Source organism: Moschus berezovskii, chromosome 11 (assembly GCF_049115385.1).
Source record: "Moschus berezovskii isolate FMDL1 chromosome 11, NW_MosBer_1.0, whole genome shotgun sequence".
NCBI lineage: Eukaryota > Metazoa > Chordata > Mammalia > Artiodactyla > Moschidae > Moschus > Moschus berezovskii.
The window spans coordinates 105,225,192-105,241,336 of record NC_142470.1 but is presented as its reverse complement, the minus strand read 5'-3'; the positions used below and the strand labels follow the sequence as shown (position 1 = coordinate 105,241,336).

At 44.7% G+C, this 16,145-nt stretch overlaps 1 protein-coding gene across 8 annotated transcripts in view; it reads left to right on the top strand.

Moving 5' to 3' along the window:
* The window catches only part of VWA3B (von Willebrand factor A domain containing 3B), a 200,411-nt gene that overhangs the window by 171,783 nt on the left and 12,483 nt on the right, over window positions 1–16,145 (top strand). For all 8 annotated transcript variants that reach the window (XR_016038655.1, XM_055400112.2, XM_055400111.2 and 5 more), the window contains 2 exons: window positions 11,289–11,400; window positions 15,086–15,210. Coding sequence is in view for 7 of the 8 variants with exons in the window: in XM_055400112.2 (XP_055256087.2) it covers window positions 11,289–11,400; window positions 15,086–15,210 (237 nt within the window). In the remaining variant the exon portion in view is untranslated. The remainder of the gene's footprint in view (window positions 1–11,288; window positions 11,401–15,085; window positions 15,211–16,145) is intronic.

Below are 16,145 nucleotides of genomic sequence, written 5' to 3'. Positions count from 1 at the left end.
GTAAAATAATTTCCACAATTTCTTCATTCAAAAATATTTGTTTACTCCCTACCATGGATCAGATTCATGGCACAGGTGATCTCAGGCAGTGTAGCCTGTCACATTCTTCTCTCTTTCCTTGGGATCTGCCAAGGTGAAGCTATACATTGAACACAAAATAGGGGCTTGTTAATACCATTGGAGACATGGGTTCAGCCCAATGTAGGAGACATACTGTATTAGAACATAATCTCCATGAGAGCTGAGATCTTGTTTGGCCTCACTTATAGCTGTATCCATAGCTACATCCACTGAGAATGATGCCTGACACATCGTGGGTGCTCAAAAGTATTTATTAAAGGAATGAAACCCAGACCCTTTTATCAGAGTATTACAAATATGACAGTAGAGGGGTAGCCATAGAACAACTGGAAGATGGGGAAAAGCGAACAATTCTGGCTGGGGAGTTGAGGAAGTCTTCACGGAAGGGGGTGATTGAATTTGATCCAGAAGGATGTGTAGGGATTTGAGGGTGGGAGTGTAAGAAGTGTTCTGAGTGAGAGAAACAGCTTGTGTGTGCAAAGACAGGTACAGGGGAAGAACATGGTATATTCACCAGGGGTGTGGCAGGAGACAAGACAGGAAAAGGGAAGATGGACCCAGAATACAGGGAACTGAAAATCTCTCCTAGAATCAGGGACTCTATCTTGTAGGAAATGAGTACCAGTGAGAGATTTACAGCAAGCAGAAAACATGAACAGATTTTTGTTTTGGAAAGATTATTTTGGCAGCAAGATAAGGCTCAATGTAGCGGGGAAAGACCAAAACCAGGTGCAGACTCAGAGACTTTGATCCTTGAGCCAAGCCAGTACAGTGTGGAGGGTTTAGGTGAAAAAGGCGTGAGTTGGTGGCAAGTGAATGTGTGGAGTGAGCCAGAGGGCAAAGTTGAGAACACCCACAAACTTCCCACCTTGGACAGCTGAGAGACAGAGGCGCTGTTAACCGCCACGTCCGCATCACCTCTGCTTCTTGAGGAGACAGCCCTCCTAAACACCCTGTCATTCTCTTACCCTCACCACGTGTTTGTTTTCTTCACAGCACATTTCACCACCTGACATTATGTATGTATTTGTTCATGATCTGCATCCTCCACTAGAATAAGAGTGGAACTTGGTCCATTGTGTTCTAGGTATTTCTAGTATTGCTGAAGTATTGCTTGACACCTTGTAAGCACTCCCAAATATCTGAATGAATAAATAAACGGAAGAACAGAAGGAAAAGGTACCATGAGAGGAAAGGAAAGGAAACTCACTTTAGGTCCTCTTGATTCTTGGATGTCCCCAGGGCATCTGGGTGAGAATGGCCAATAGGCAGCCACATGTTTGGAGTTTAGGAGAAAAGCCTGAGTTAAGGAGCCAGATTTGAAGGTTCTTTGAGGTAATGAGAAAGGGAGACTAAAGGGGCCAATACAGGACAGCTAGAGAAGCAAAAGCTCCAAGTAGGGAGCTATGATGCTGGAGCTAAGGAGGAGAGGTGGCAAGAGCCCTGGGCCTGGAGTCAGAAAGACCTGAATTCAAGTCTCAGCACTGCCACATTCCAGGTGAGGGACCTTCCTTAGGCTGTCAAAGCCTAGGTCCTTCATCCTTACATGAGAAAAATCATAATGGCCACCTGCAAGATGGTTATGAGACAGCTCACATAATATGCTCAGAACAGTGTGCAGCATTAAATGTTCAACAGGAAAACGCTCTCTCAACACACATTGTCCATCATTGCTATTTTTATGATTAATGAATTACTGAGGAGTTTTGAAATAATCATACAGGATGATGTCTGAAAGCCATTTGACTTTCAAGAGGGATATCAGTAATGACCCTAGCCAGAACAGTTTCGGTGGCATTTGGGGAGTGGAAGCCAGTTTGCAGAAGGTGGAGGAGTGGGTAGAAGTTGAGAAAATAAATATAGGAATTGAAGAGTTTAGTTTAAAGATCTTCATAGAAAGGAAAGGAGAAAAAGATGGCGGGAACTTGATGTGAGAGCCACAGTGAGAGAAGACATTGAATTCATGCAATGGTATTGGTGGGTCCACTGCTACCCTCTTTCTTGGTCAAGGATTAAAGATGTCCTTTCACTGCCCTGTCACTTTATCGGACGTCCAAAGCCCCCACTGTCTGCTCAGGGCAGCGCCCATGTGCCCAGAACAATTGTCCATAAGTAAGGAATGGGTAGGAGAGGTTCATACTTGGCAGCTGATCCACAGAGTTTCTTCCACTCTGAGCGTGGCCGTCTGCAAAGGAAGATTTTCTGTATAAATTTCTTAAGATAATGCTTCTCCTTACTGTATGTGATGTATTGTGTGATATTTTTAGTTCATTTCTATCTGAATTGATTTCATGACCCACTAACAGGTGTCAACCTTTCTGTGTGAAAAATGGTTGGGATCAAAGCTCAGGATTGCAAGACTTTTTGAGATCCTGCAGTGAAAAATCCATCACATATGCAGTCATCTTTATTGATTCAGATATAACTAGCATCTCATTTTAAATTCTAATAGCAAAGGCCAAAGATTTTGATCAATGATTGTAATTTGGAGAGGAAGAAACCCTCTGGTTTTCATTAAGATCCCCTAGAGTTTATTGATAACACAGCAAAAGGTGGTCAAAGTTGGTTGGCATGAGATGCAATCAGAAATGCCCATGTGTGTTCAGAAGGGAGTGGTCACTGTATTTGATCCACTCGAGGTTGCATCATGGAGCCTGAGGGGCTGTGGCTCTCAGATACTTTCCCCTGCCGTATGTTGGCACCCAGCAGTAGACACCACATTGGTTCCTGAGCTTGGGACAGCTTCATGATTTTTCTGTTGGTCAGGATTAGTGGCGGGGAGAAGTGGCTATACATGGCAGTGTCTGGCTAGATTGCGCCCTGCTTTTCCACTCAGACTTGCCCTGGCAGTTCTTTGCAAGATCAGATGTAGGGTGTGAATCATTATTTCACCTGCTCTGCCCGGCACATTATACTGGGCACATCCCATGCTTAACTGTTCTCCCTGTTTCTGTAATCCACTCATCCTGTGGCATCCTTGGAGACAAGGAGAGGTCTTAATTCTGAACTTTTATTTTATTTTTTTAATGAAGAAATATCTTCCTGGTATTTATTTTATTTTTGGCCGCACTGCATGGCATGTGGGATCTTAGTTCCCCAACCAGAGATCAGACTCATGCCTCTTGCATTGGAAGCACAGAGTCTTAACCACTGCACCACCAGGGAAGTCCCTTAATTCTGAACTTTTAAAATTCCACTGGAAGCTCCCTTCACCAGCACTGCTCTTGTTGCCATGATTGAAGAGTTCAGCATTAGCCCATCCTGAGCCCTCAGGGCTGCTGGACGGTGGAAAGCACCAAGGGCATCCAAGATATAATTAACCTCCCCGAGTTCTCCCTGGGAGCCTGGTGTAGGGCAGCCCCAGTCATAACCTTGGCTGCCTTGAAACACATGGTGGTGGAAAATCTTGTTAAACTATAAGCATCTGTGAACAACCTGAATAGAGACCTTGAAAATGAACTGACCCAGCTGGCCACACATGGTTATTACTCCAAGTTGTGACCAGCAAGGAATCTGGAGTCTTTGGCTTTGAGAAATAGCTAATTAAGTGTTTCATTCTGTGGAATATTGTGCAGGAGAAAGAGAGCTTAGGAAAATGCACCGCCGGTGGGAGGATGTGGGTGAGACTGGGTGAGAAGGGAGTGGGAGAATGGAGTGATGAAAAGGAACCGCTTGGGTTTGAAAACATTATATTGTATTGTGACTTTTACATTACACAGAGAACAGTAGTTCGGGAGACTTAGAAATTTCTTTGAGTTGTATAAAATGAAGTCAGAATAAGTACAGTCATTTGTTATGTTTTCTCCCAAACAGTAATTGAACCAGTTGTCTGGCATTCCTGCCTCATAACCCATCTTTATACAGCTCTCAGTATTCCCTCTTTAAAGGGAGGCATCACACCTTAACCCTTTATGACTAGCCAGCTTCTCTCTTTCCACGAGTGAAAACTGTAGTCTCTTCTGCTGATACTTGAGTCTGATAGGAGGACTGACTTCCTGGAGACGGTGACATAGAAGGTCCCCTGGTGTGCAGGCGGGGAATTAGCAAGTCTGGATTGTGCATCCGCGATGCCCTCACACAAAGAATGACACATGCACATTCAGGCGATAAGTGAACATCTGGAAACCAGACCCACGATGGGCTCCTGTGAGATGATGATGGTAGGATACCTGGCCAGTGTGAGGCTGAAATCCCAGAGACAGTGAGGCGCCTGGATGTGATGGGCAAGGATGCCAAAGAGAAGATGCTGCCCATGTCATGATAGTGCCATGGTTAGCTGGGGATTTTAGGAGTGGATCCTGCTCAGGAAGACCAGCCAATGGAGGAAATTCAAAAAAGGAAAGAAAAACTCCCAACTCTAAATAGTATCCAGAAAGTTTTCTGTCTAGTACCCTGATGTTCAGGAGTGGAAAGGGGGGTTATCAGCTCCAGGAACAAAAATCAGCACCTTGATTCTTTTTATTCTAAAGCTGAAGGCAACCCTCTTGGCTAGAGATTTCAGCTGGGTGGACCCCAGTACTCCCCTGCCATAAGGCTTGTCTTTTTTTTCTTTTTTAATTTTGTTTGTTTATTTGTGGCTGTGCTGGGTCTTCATTGCTGCTCAGGGGCTTTCTCTAGTTGCAGCGAGTGGGAGCTACTCTTCGTGGCTGTTCGTGGGCTTCTCACTGCAGTGGTTTCTCTTATTGCAGAGCACGGGCTCTTGGGACGCTCAGCTTCAGTAGTTGCAGCACATGGGCTTAGTAGTTGGGACTCGTGGTCTTAGGTTCCCCTGCGGCAAGTGGAATCTTCCCAGACCAGGAATCAAACCCAGGTCCCCTGCATTGACTGGCAGGCAGATTCTCCACCACTGGGCCACCAGGGAAGTTTTCATCCTTTTTTCATTGGCATAAATTCTACCCTAAGCAGGTTTGGGTGTGGTCATTGACTTCAATGGCTGTAAGAGGAAAATTGAGTGCAGAGGGCTTATAAGCAGGGTCCAGGCAGGAAACAGAATCTCATTCAGTTACTTCAAGTGAAGAAATGTTAATGAAGGGACTGTTTGCAGAGGGGGAGGCAGGCCAAGGCAGCTGAAAGGGGATTTCACCCCAGTACTGGCAAAGCAGGAAGTTGTCAGCACCTCTGGACTTCAGCGGTGGAGGGAAATATGGTACTGGAGCCTGCAAGCGTGCAGTCCACTAGTGGCGGGGGGAGGGAGGGTGGGTATCTGTTGAGAGACAAAAGACAGGGAGGGAGGTTGGAACCAGTGCCCCGGCCCTTCTCTCCCTGCTGCCCTCTGACCTTCCTCCTCCCATTGGCTCAGCCTATCAGAAAGTAAGTCAATAAGAGAAATTGGGTCATGTTGTCCTTGGAGGGGTCAGCCTTCTGGAACATGGGGCATGGCAGGGCAGAGAATGGACCTAGGGGCAGATGGGTGGACCAGAGTAAGCAGCACAGAGATTCTTTTGAAAAGTTTTCTTAAAGGCCCAGCATTTCTATTTATACCATCACCTCCCTTGAGATATTTCTGTACAACCACAGCAGTCAGCTGGTGGTGGTCCACACTCCGGGCAATGGCACAGAAGTGGCTCTAGTATGTGCATCTCTGGAGTACCTGCCTGTGGATAACTATCAGTAACATCCCAAGTACAGACCTCAGAGCTGCAGTAATGTTCAGGTTTAAATATTTAAAACCTTTTCAAGTTTTCCTCTCTTTGATTCTTCCCTAAAAGAACAATAAGGGAATATTCCCTGAGAAGATGTTACAAGTGTGCTTTTCAAGCTACAGAAATAATTTGATTCAGCGTCTAATGCATATTTATTAGGTAGGTTCCTTTGCTACTACCCTGGTGGCTCAGATGGTAAAGTATCTGCTTGCAATGCAGGAGACCTGCGTTCAGTCCCTGGGTCGGGAAGATCCCCTGGAGAAGGGAATGGCAACCTACTCCAGTGTTCCTGCCTGGAGAATTCCATGGACAGAGGAGCCTGGTGGGTTGCAGTCCATGGGGTGGCAAAGAGTCAGACACTACTGAGAGACTTACACACTTTCAGTTCAGTTCAGTCACTCAGTCGTGTCCGACTCTTTGCGACCCCACGCCAGGCCTCCCTGTCCATCACCAACTCCCTACCGAAAAAAAAGAAAGACCCTAAAAAATTTCACCCTTCCACAAAAGCCCTTTGAGTCGCTATGGATTGAGGTTTAGTTGGAGACTTTACTATCAGAGTGGTTAAGTCTCCCGAATCCAGTGCTGCTGTGTGCTGGACTGAAGGCCATTCAGGGCTTCATCCTATCATTGTTTCCTATGCTTTGTAAGCAGATGCTTACACAGCTCGAGGAACCACACCAGGATGAGGGTGAGGCCAAGCCGCCCCTGGAGAGGGGATTAGAAACTGCACAGAAATTTGCAGACATGTATTGCTCATGTGTTTTCTAACATTATGAAATTCCCTGAGGAGGAGGGTAACAAAGCTCTGCAAAAGCACTTGCCAACCCTGGTTTGGATTTGAAAGTACAACTAAGTGTCAGAGTAGCCTGGCAAGCTACAGTCCATGGGATAGAAAAAGAGTCAGCCACGACATAACTTCTGAAATGGGACAATAATTCTCTGCACGTTCTCCTGGCTGCAGCTTCCCTCTTAAGCCCTGGGCTCATGGATGGACTCCTCAGGAACCCAGCACTGACCTGCTGTGCTTGAGAAATCTTGCAAGGAGACTTAGCTTTCTCTTGAAATGGAGGGAGCTGTGACAGGAAATTCCACTTAGAGCTTCACTTCTATGGCTTTACAGTTTGACTCCTGCTAAAATGCAAATTTCCTAGAAAGGAAAACTCTCCAAGTCTTTTCAACTCTCTGCCATGTGTAGAAGAAATGAAGAAGGAAATGGCAACCCACTCCAGTATTCTTGCCTGGGAAATCCCATGGCCAGAGGAGCCTGGTGGGCTACAGTCCCTGGGTTTGCAAAGAATTTGACACAATTTAGCAACTGGAGAATCCCAGGGACGAGGGAGCCTGGTGGGCTGCCGTCAGTGGGGTCACACAGAGTCGGACACGACTGAAGTGACTTAGCAGCAGCAGCAGCAGCAACTGAACACCAACAAGAGCAACAGTAGGTCGGTCACTCCCATTGTGCTGCCTCGAGGGACTGGGCAGGAGTTTGCCACCCTTGGTTTACATCTTCCTATAAGGTCTTTTTCTCATTTTCTCTCCAGAACCCATTTCTAAAAGGGACGCAGATCCTGGATACTCTTGTGGTGGGGCAAACCCCTCTACATATAAATGAGAGGACAGAGAGAGTAGGTCAGAAAATGCTCCAGGCTGGCCTTGTTCTCCTCACTAGGTTTCAAAACAGTTTCCAAATGTTCTGGTCTCATAATTAGGTACTCTATGGAGAGTAAAGGTCAGAACATCCCTGGCCCTACATGTAGTATCTTGATCACAGCAGTCAGACTTTACTTGGCTTTAAGGACAAAATATGGCCAGAGAAGCATGTTGGATCTGCTGCTAGTACTGTTTGGGGGTTGTTTGCAGCTGAGTTCAGTGATTTGAGGCAGGAAAAAATACAGTGATTTTACAAGATTTTGAGCCAAAGACTAGTTCTACTTACATCGTAGAAGTATATTCTGTACCTGATGTGAAAACATGCTGTTTGTTAAGTGGAAAATGCTAAAGCATCAAACATTTAGTGATCTCCACCCCACCAATGCAAACCTGAGAACATGAACTTGAAACTAAGTAATAAAACAAAAGGAGAGCATTGCATCTTGGATCCTGTGTCTGTTGATACATCGCTTGATAACTGAATCTGGCTAAAGAGTGAATTAGAGTCTCTGAATTTTGGAAACAAGGCAGAATCAAGTTACCCAGAGAACAGCATCCCTAAGTGCCAGCATCACTGCCCATCTGACTCCCTCACTGAAACTGGCCTGCAGGTACTCCCATGCGCGCAAGCCTACAGTTAGGCTGGCTTGTTTATTTAGTGTTGGCATTTCTCGTTCTCTCATTCTCCATCCCCCGTGACTCTCGTCCTCCACAGATTTCTTTTCAAGCCCAATAGCATGCTTGTATTGTGCATATGATTGGTTGCCTTATGGCAGAAAAGGGGCAGGTCAGGGAATATCCTCTGGTATGGGCTGTGTCTCTAAAGTCTTTGGTAGTCCAGTGGCTAAGACTGCACGCTCCCAATGCAGGGGACCTGGGTTTGACCCCTGCTCAGGGAACTAGATCACACATAGAGCAACTAAAGATCCCGTGTGCTGCAACTAAGACTCAGTGCAGCCAAATAAATATTTTTTTAAAAATATGAAGTCTTTGGAAAGATTCAAAAATATCAGGATGTCATCTCTCTGGAAAGGTGCCGTTGGCATTGTGGCTGAAGGGATGAGGTATCTAGCTGCCCTGACTGGTATCCTACCATCCTGAGAGACCAGTGCTCTATTTCTGTGAATGAATCCATGTATTAAAGCTGGCCCCCATAGGTCTGTGTTGCCGAGGCTTCTCTGCTCTCTCTGTGGTGTAGCTGAGTTGCCTGTGCAGGGATATGGAAGAATCAGAGTGGCAGTGAGAGGTTCCTTCCATACAGCTCCATGCTATAGAAACAGCCAGGAGCGAGTTTTTGCCAGTAGCAGCAACAGTTGGAAACAAGAGCAGAGTGAACGTGAGTGTGCAAAGCCCTGTAGTAGCTGCAATGGTCCTTTCAGGTGAACCTCAGGGTGTGGGAACGATGTGAAGGAGGGATGATACTTTCTGGCTGTTTAGAAAGGCAGGGTTTTGGGGGGGTGTTTTCTGGCAGTGCCTCACAGCATGCGGGATCTTAGTTCCCCAACCTGGGATTGAACCCAAGCCCCCTGCTTTGAAAGGGTAGAGTCTTAATCACTGGACCACCAAGGAAATCCCAGAAAGGCAATTGCTTAGGTAGCATTTTCAGTGTGTTAAAAATGAACACAAGCAGCCCTCTGTGTCGCTTCCATTCATTGCTATTACCCTTGCAGGGAAGGTCTTCACAGAGTGAGTGGTTTTTCTGTATTAGATGCATTGGGAAGTGAGTGACAACTATAGGAGGGTAAAAAAGAGTGCTCTGATTTCGGGCAAATGACTTCACAGATTTGTACCTGTGGAGCTGTAGAGAGCAATCATATTTATCAGCTTCTGGCTAAGAGAAGCTCTCTGGTTGACAGAATCAATATTTGGAATCTAGAGATAAAAAGAGGCTAGGTAAATACATTATGTGATTATTCTTATTTCAAATTTTAAAAAGGAGTTTTAGATGAATTAAGCATAGGTTCTAATAAACCACTGGTCTGTTATACTGATGAAATCTAAAGGAGAAAAATGGCTTTCTAGAATCAATGTGGAAATCTTTTATAAATAATAGGTTGTTATTGATCTGGAGCTGATAAGACTGTCTCATGCTTCAGGGACCAACAGCATCTCCCTGGCTGATTGGTCTTTGATATGAACACTGATGGTGTGAAGCAGGGTGGCTTTGGAAATTAAATTTATGTAAAGGTGAGGTATTTATGTGACATCTGATTTAATTTGGCATATTCTGAATTTTCAAGATTTTGAATTCTATCAATAACAAGAATATACTGTACATGGAATCTTCCATCAAGGAACTGACTGTAGGAAACTGTGGTGTGGGCATCTCTTTGGGGTAATTATGATGGAAAACTCTGCATGTCACAGTTCTGACCGTGACTTTTCTGTTATGTTGTAAAAACTACAAGCCAGGGTATCATGCTTGTGTTCCTGCCCTTGTACGCATGCGACCTGACAGTTTCTCTAGTACCGCAGAAAGTCTACTAAGGCTAAGACTCTCATAGACAGATATTAGAGCACATTCAGTTCAGTTCAGTTCAGTTCAGTCACTCAGTCGTGTCTGACTCTTTGCGACCCCATGAATCACAGCATGCCAGGCCTCCTTGTCCGTCACCAACTCCCGGAGTTCACTCAAACTCATGTCCATCGAGTTGGTGATGCCATCCAGCCATTTCATTCTCTGTTGTCCCCTTCTCTGCCTGCCCCCAATCCCTCCCAGCATCAGAGTCTTTTCCAGTGAGTCAGCTCTTCACATCAGATGGCCAAAGTATTGGAGTTTCAGCTTCAGCATCAGTCCTTCCAGTGAACACCCAGGACTGATCTCCTTTAGGATGGACTGGTTGGATCTCCTTGAAGTCCAAGGGACTCTCAAGAGATCATTTATTTTGTCCTCTTATTTTGCACACTCAGAAACTGAAGCCCAGAAATGTTAATATAGTGCCCAAGCTCACACAACCACCTGGATAGCACTTGGTCCCGTTTCTCCTTTCTGCTGTTCTAGTCCCATCTCTTAGAGACCATTTCAGACTGGCAGTAGGTCATTCTGATTGCCCATGGAAAGGAGTGCTTACATACCTCCTCTGGTTGAAAACCAAGGAACAGTCAGATGATATTCACCATCTATCAATGATGTTGGGCCATCCTCTTTGATATACTGACTGCATTTCTAAAAATAGAAATTCCATGAGAATGGAGGGTCCCAAGCAAAATCCAACTAGGTGGGAACATCAAAAGGGTGCTGGTCATCTTCCATTTTTGTCTGTGGCCACATAAGCTAAAAGCTATGTGAGTCTGAAGACTTGAACACATCCCACAGCCCTGGGTCAGGAAGATCCTCTGGAGAAGGGGAAGGCAACCCACTCCAGTATTCTCGCCTAGAGAATCCTATGGGAGCCTGGTGGGCCATGGTCCATAGCATTGCAAAGAATTGGACACGACTGAAGCGACTTGGCACTCACACTACGGTTATGACTACTAATTTAAAGTCTTTATCTGATTATTCCAATGCCTGAGTCATCTCAATTCTGTGGTCTATCGATTGCCTTTTACCTTGAGAATTGATCATGTTTGCTTGCTTTTTTGTATGTTGCATTTTGGATTGTATAATGCATATATATTAAATATTGTGTTCTAAGACTCTAGGTCCTGTTTAAATGCTCTGGAAAAGGTTGACTTTTTTGGTTTCATTTTAACAAAATTTGATTAGATTAGACTGAAGATTCTGCCTCATTTTCTATGTGCAGTGGTTCCCCATATCTGTTCAAGTTTAAAAGCCTGTTCCCCAACAGAGAGTCCTCCAGAGTGAGTATATAGCATGTGCATGTTCTGTAATTCTTCAGTGATGTAATTCTCATCAGAGAATAACAAACTGTCTTGTTCTGGTGATTATTAATGTTTTATTTATTTATTTTTTAGCAACAGAAAATTCAAGCCACTCCAACAAAGAAAAACAAATCCAAAAGATTGGATCCACTCAAAGGTCAGAAGGTTATTGCAAGATGTGATGAAAATGGCTTTTATTTTCCAGGTAGGTAGATATTTTATTTCGTAAAATTCCTTTGTTAAGTAATACAATTTCAGGGACCAGAAGTTCTCAAACTGTGCTTTCCCTATCACACTGACACTTCATAAGCTATACTAAGGTATTCCACTTCTAAAATGAAAGGATGATGAGGTTTCTACCCAATTTGTGGAGAAGTAATCGCCAGAAAAACTTATATTAATCTTTCATTTGTTTAGTAAACAAGTTTTTTACTACATATTTACTATTTTCCATGTATGTCATATTCCTAAAGTGCTGGTCTAACATAGTAAGCAAACAGAAGAAAATTCTTGTCTTTATGGAGCTTGCATGCTAGTGGGGGAGTCAGACAGCAACCAAATAAGTAAAATATGTAGTGTGTCAGATCCAGGGCTATGAAGGAAAATGGAGCCACAAAGAGAGTTGAGCACATCAAAGGTGAAGGTTACAATTCTAAATATGGTGGTCGATGAAGAGCGTATGGGTAAGGTGACATATTAATCAGGACTTTCAAAAGGAGCGATAAGGGACTTTCCTCGTAGTCCATCAGTTAAGACTCCAGGCTTCCACTGTAGGGGGCATAGATTTGAACCCTGGTCAGGAAGCTAAGATCCCACATATTGTGTGGCACAGCCAAAAAAAATTAGAAAATAAAATTTAAAAATAAATTAATTAAAAGGGGCCATGAGATTATCTGGGGGAGAGAATTCTAGCAAGGGAAGAGCAGGGCTTCACTAGAAGCCCTGAGAATGGAATGCCTCTGACATCCTCTTCCTTAGAGGAAGAGGCCAATGTGTCTGGGACCTGATGAATTGTAGATGCGCCATGAGACACTAACATCAGAGAAGCAATTGGAGATATGGATCTAGAGTCTGGAGAGGAAATCTGTCCAGAGATAGAGATTTTTGACCCATCAGCACAAAAGTACTCACTGAAATCATGTAAAAGCCTATGGAGAAAGAGCTTAAAGAACCCAGAAGAAGAGGTGTCAATCAAAAAGATTATACCTTGATGTATAGCCAATCCTACTGCCAATCACCATTAAAAAAAATTATTTATTAAATTTAATTAAATCTACTTTTTAAGTGGGAAAAATACTTAAATAGGAATTTGGGTTTCCAGCAGATATATATGTAGACTAACAATTAGGATATTGTATTTGAATTTTTTTACCCCTTCCAAAAAAGAAGGCCAAATAGAATTTTGAGGAGCACAGGCATGATCTTCATTGGTGACTCCTTTCTGATAATCTTTGTTCAAAGCCTCATAAATGTTTCTAGAGAAAAACAGCTAAGCCGAAGGCAGCTTCAGAGCAATTGGATCAAAGCATCCTTTGCTTAAGGCCAGGTCTGTGCAGGAGCAAAGCTGTCTCAGTTCTTGCTGCCACCCTTGGGAATCAGGGCAGGGATTTCCATTTGGCTACCTCTGTTCCAAAGAATGATGCTTTCAAATTGTGGTGCTGGAGAAAACTCTTGAGAGTCCCTTGGACAGCAAGGAGATCAAACCAGTCAATCCTAAAGGAAATCAGTCCTGAATATTCATTGAAGGATTGATGCTGAAGCTCCAATACTTTGGCCAGCTGATGCAAAGAGCTGACTCGTTGGAAAAGACCTTGATGCTGGGAAAGATTGAGGGCAGGAGGAAAAGGGGGTGACAGAGGGCTAGATGGTTAGATAGTATCACCGACTCAATGAACATGAGTTTAAGCAAACTCCGGGAGGTAGTGAAGAACAGGGAAGCCTGGCATGCTGCAGTCCGTGGGGTCACAAATAGTCAGACACGACTAAGTGACTGAACAACCACCTCTGCTCCAGGGATCGATTACCTAGTGGAGGACAGACTGTGTTGTGCAGAACAGAAGTGACAAGATGATAGTCTGGTTCATCCTGATGCTGAAAATCAGGAAGGCGGACACATTTCAGAACTTTATTTTAGTCATTATTTGTAGGAACTGTGTCATCTTTCCTGTTGTTCAGTAAAAAGCAGCATTTTATCTCAGGAAATCCTCAATGATGAAAAGTCTGGGTTGCAAGATTGCTGCACTATGCCATCAGAACAAGTTACAAAAAAAAAAAAGTCTGGGGGTGGGAAACAATACTTTCTCAGGTGTAATGATTTAGGACCAGAAAAATCCAAATTTTTTTTTTAAATCTGTTTGTTGCCTCTACCAGCCAGGTGACAGGCATCACTGAATTATTCTGAGCTTGTTTCCTTCTCTCTCCAAATGGGATTTAAAACAGTGAAAACCCCCATAAGATCGTGATGTCGATTAAATTTGATAATGTGCAGCATTTTGAAACTGGAAAGTGTTAATTACCTGTAGAGTTTTTCTATTACCACCGCTTGGGAGATATAAACAACTCACCTGGGGTCCAGAACACTGCTGGAAGTTTAAAAACTTTAACAGTATTTTTAAAAGTTTAAGAGCAATTCAAAAAGGCCAAACTAGCACAGTGAGCTACAGAGGAAACCTCTGAGACTAAAGGAAGAAGAGACTTGATGACTAGCTGTGTAGGCTGGAAGTCAGTGGAGGGGGGGCAAGTGGAAGGCACGTTTCCAGTTGAGCAGAACAGATGCCTTTTCCAGGAAATGGAATCCCAGCCCAGCTGTGAATATCAGAAGGTTCTTATAGCCAGAGGTGAAAAAATCTGCACTCCAGCCTGAGAAATTCCTGTTTAGAATGAAGATTGAAAACCACCCCTGCTTTCTTTTGCTAAATGAACTGACCCATGTTGTCCACTTAGACTGTTTCTTCATTCCTCTGACCTTTGGGCATGGACAGTGTTTTCACTGAGGGTCTCAACTGGGGGGCACCCCCTTCTCCCTGCACCTGGGTATAGGAGAATCCCCCAGCCGAGGTGGGGAAGCTGACTCATACCCAGGAAGATGGGGATCCCTGAGCCTCCAGTAGGAGGAAGACAGAAAGCCATGGAGGTGGTTCTGGTCCAACCTCCAGAGCCAGAGCCTCAGATGGCCCTGGGAGATACCTTCTCACCTCTTTGGGACTGAGGGCCGAAGGAAACTGCAGCGTAAGGGCAGCCCAGAATAGGAAGCCAATCTTGATAATCCCTTTGCAATGGGAAGATTAATTTCGCCTAGGAAGATTAATTTCACCTAGGATAAATAACAAAATACATGAACCTTAACACTGATATATTCTTTTCCTGTTATAATAAAAGACAAGAAAACTTACTTTTTTTTTTTCCTTCGTTTTTTGATTATACATTTTAGGGAAGCCGTGAGGTGTATAATATCAGATGAGAAGCTGAAGATGGGAATTCATATTTCCTTTCACTTTCTCAATTTAACAATAATGATGTTCTGTCTCCAAGTATATTATAGAAGGAAATATGGCTGAAATAAATAAGATGGTAGGAAGCTTCCAGGGAGAGGGTGTTTCTAGGATCAGTGTTCCCATCAGGATGGCTTCTGGGAATACTGGTTGAACAAGTTCCCATGTGTTCTCTCAGCTTCCCAGCTCAGCTCCAGACCAGAGTCCGGCACTGCTGTCTGAGCTGGTTAACCCTAGCAGGCATCACACAGAACCCAGCGTTATGCAGTGGAGAAATCAGGGGGCTTGCTGATTTCAGCAGGCAAAGTGTTATAACTTAGCAAACCCAAGAGCATGGGGCAAGCCTAAGGGAACAGGCATTGTCTTTATATTTTATTTCAATAATTTGATTCCTTATAGGAGTTGTGAAGAAGTGTGTGAGCCCCACTCATGCACTCGTGGGCTTCAGGTATGGAGACACCAAGGTTGTGCCCATCTCGTTCATCACGCCGGTGGGGGGTGCCATGCCCTGCCCACTGCTCCAGGTACCTGCTCCAGCCAGCTGTTCCTGGGCCCCTTTTCACCTTTCCTAGAGCTGTGGACAGCAGCGGCCCCTGTTCCTATGACCTCTTGCTTAGCAACTTCCTTGCTCTTGACCCTCATCTGCCAATGCCCTGTTTAAACAGCTCAGACGTGCTTGCGTTGCCCCTTGAGGCCTTTGTTGCTTTACAGACAGTAGATGGGTGGGGGAGGGAGTTGCTATAACTGCTAGAGCTCTGGAAGCTTTCACTGCAGGAAATCATACTAAAACAGATTGAATAACCGAAGCAGAGGTGGCACTTGCCTTGACACCGTAGTCGGTTGATGCCAGACCTCGATGCCATAATGCAGTTACCCCGAAATGTGCATCCCAGGGGTGAGCTGGGCTGGTGTGTCCTCATCTACGTGTAAATTCATCAGAGCCGTGCTGTGTCTGCCCATTCTCCTGTATTACCCTTATTCCAGCACCAAGGCCAGAGTAGAGAGAAGGCCTCTGCAGAGTTCCACTGCTGCTGTTTCTTGAACAGTGTGAGACTGGAGGAAATTAAAGCACTGAGGGGCACTCAGAGGACTCACAGGTGTTGTCTGTTCCTGCATCTCCTGAGCAGACCCAAAGGCACATCAGGGCACTTTCCCCCGACCATGAATCCCCTCTATCTGACTGAGGCCCAAAACTTTGTGTGCCCCCTCGCCAGATTTTGTTTCTCCTGGAAGTTATCCCTCTGTGACTTTTCCCCATGGATTCCAGGTGTGAGATTCAGAGCCACATCAAACAAACACACTCCTTTCCTCCGTCCCTGACAGCCCTTCAAACTCATTCTTATGTGAAAGAGTCCTGGTTCCTTCAGCCAGTCATTGTAAGAGAAGTTTTCCAGACCCCTCGCCACCTCGCTGGCTGTCCCTGAGGCCCTTGGCAGGTGAAGCCCTGCTGAATGTGGCT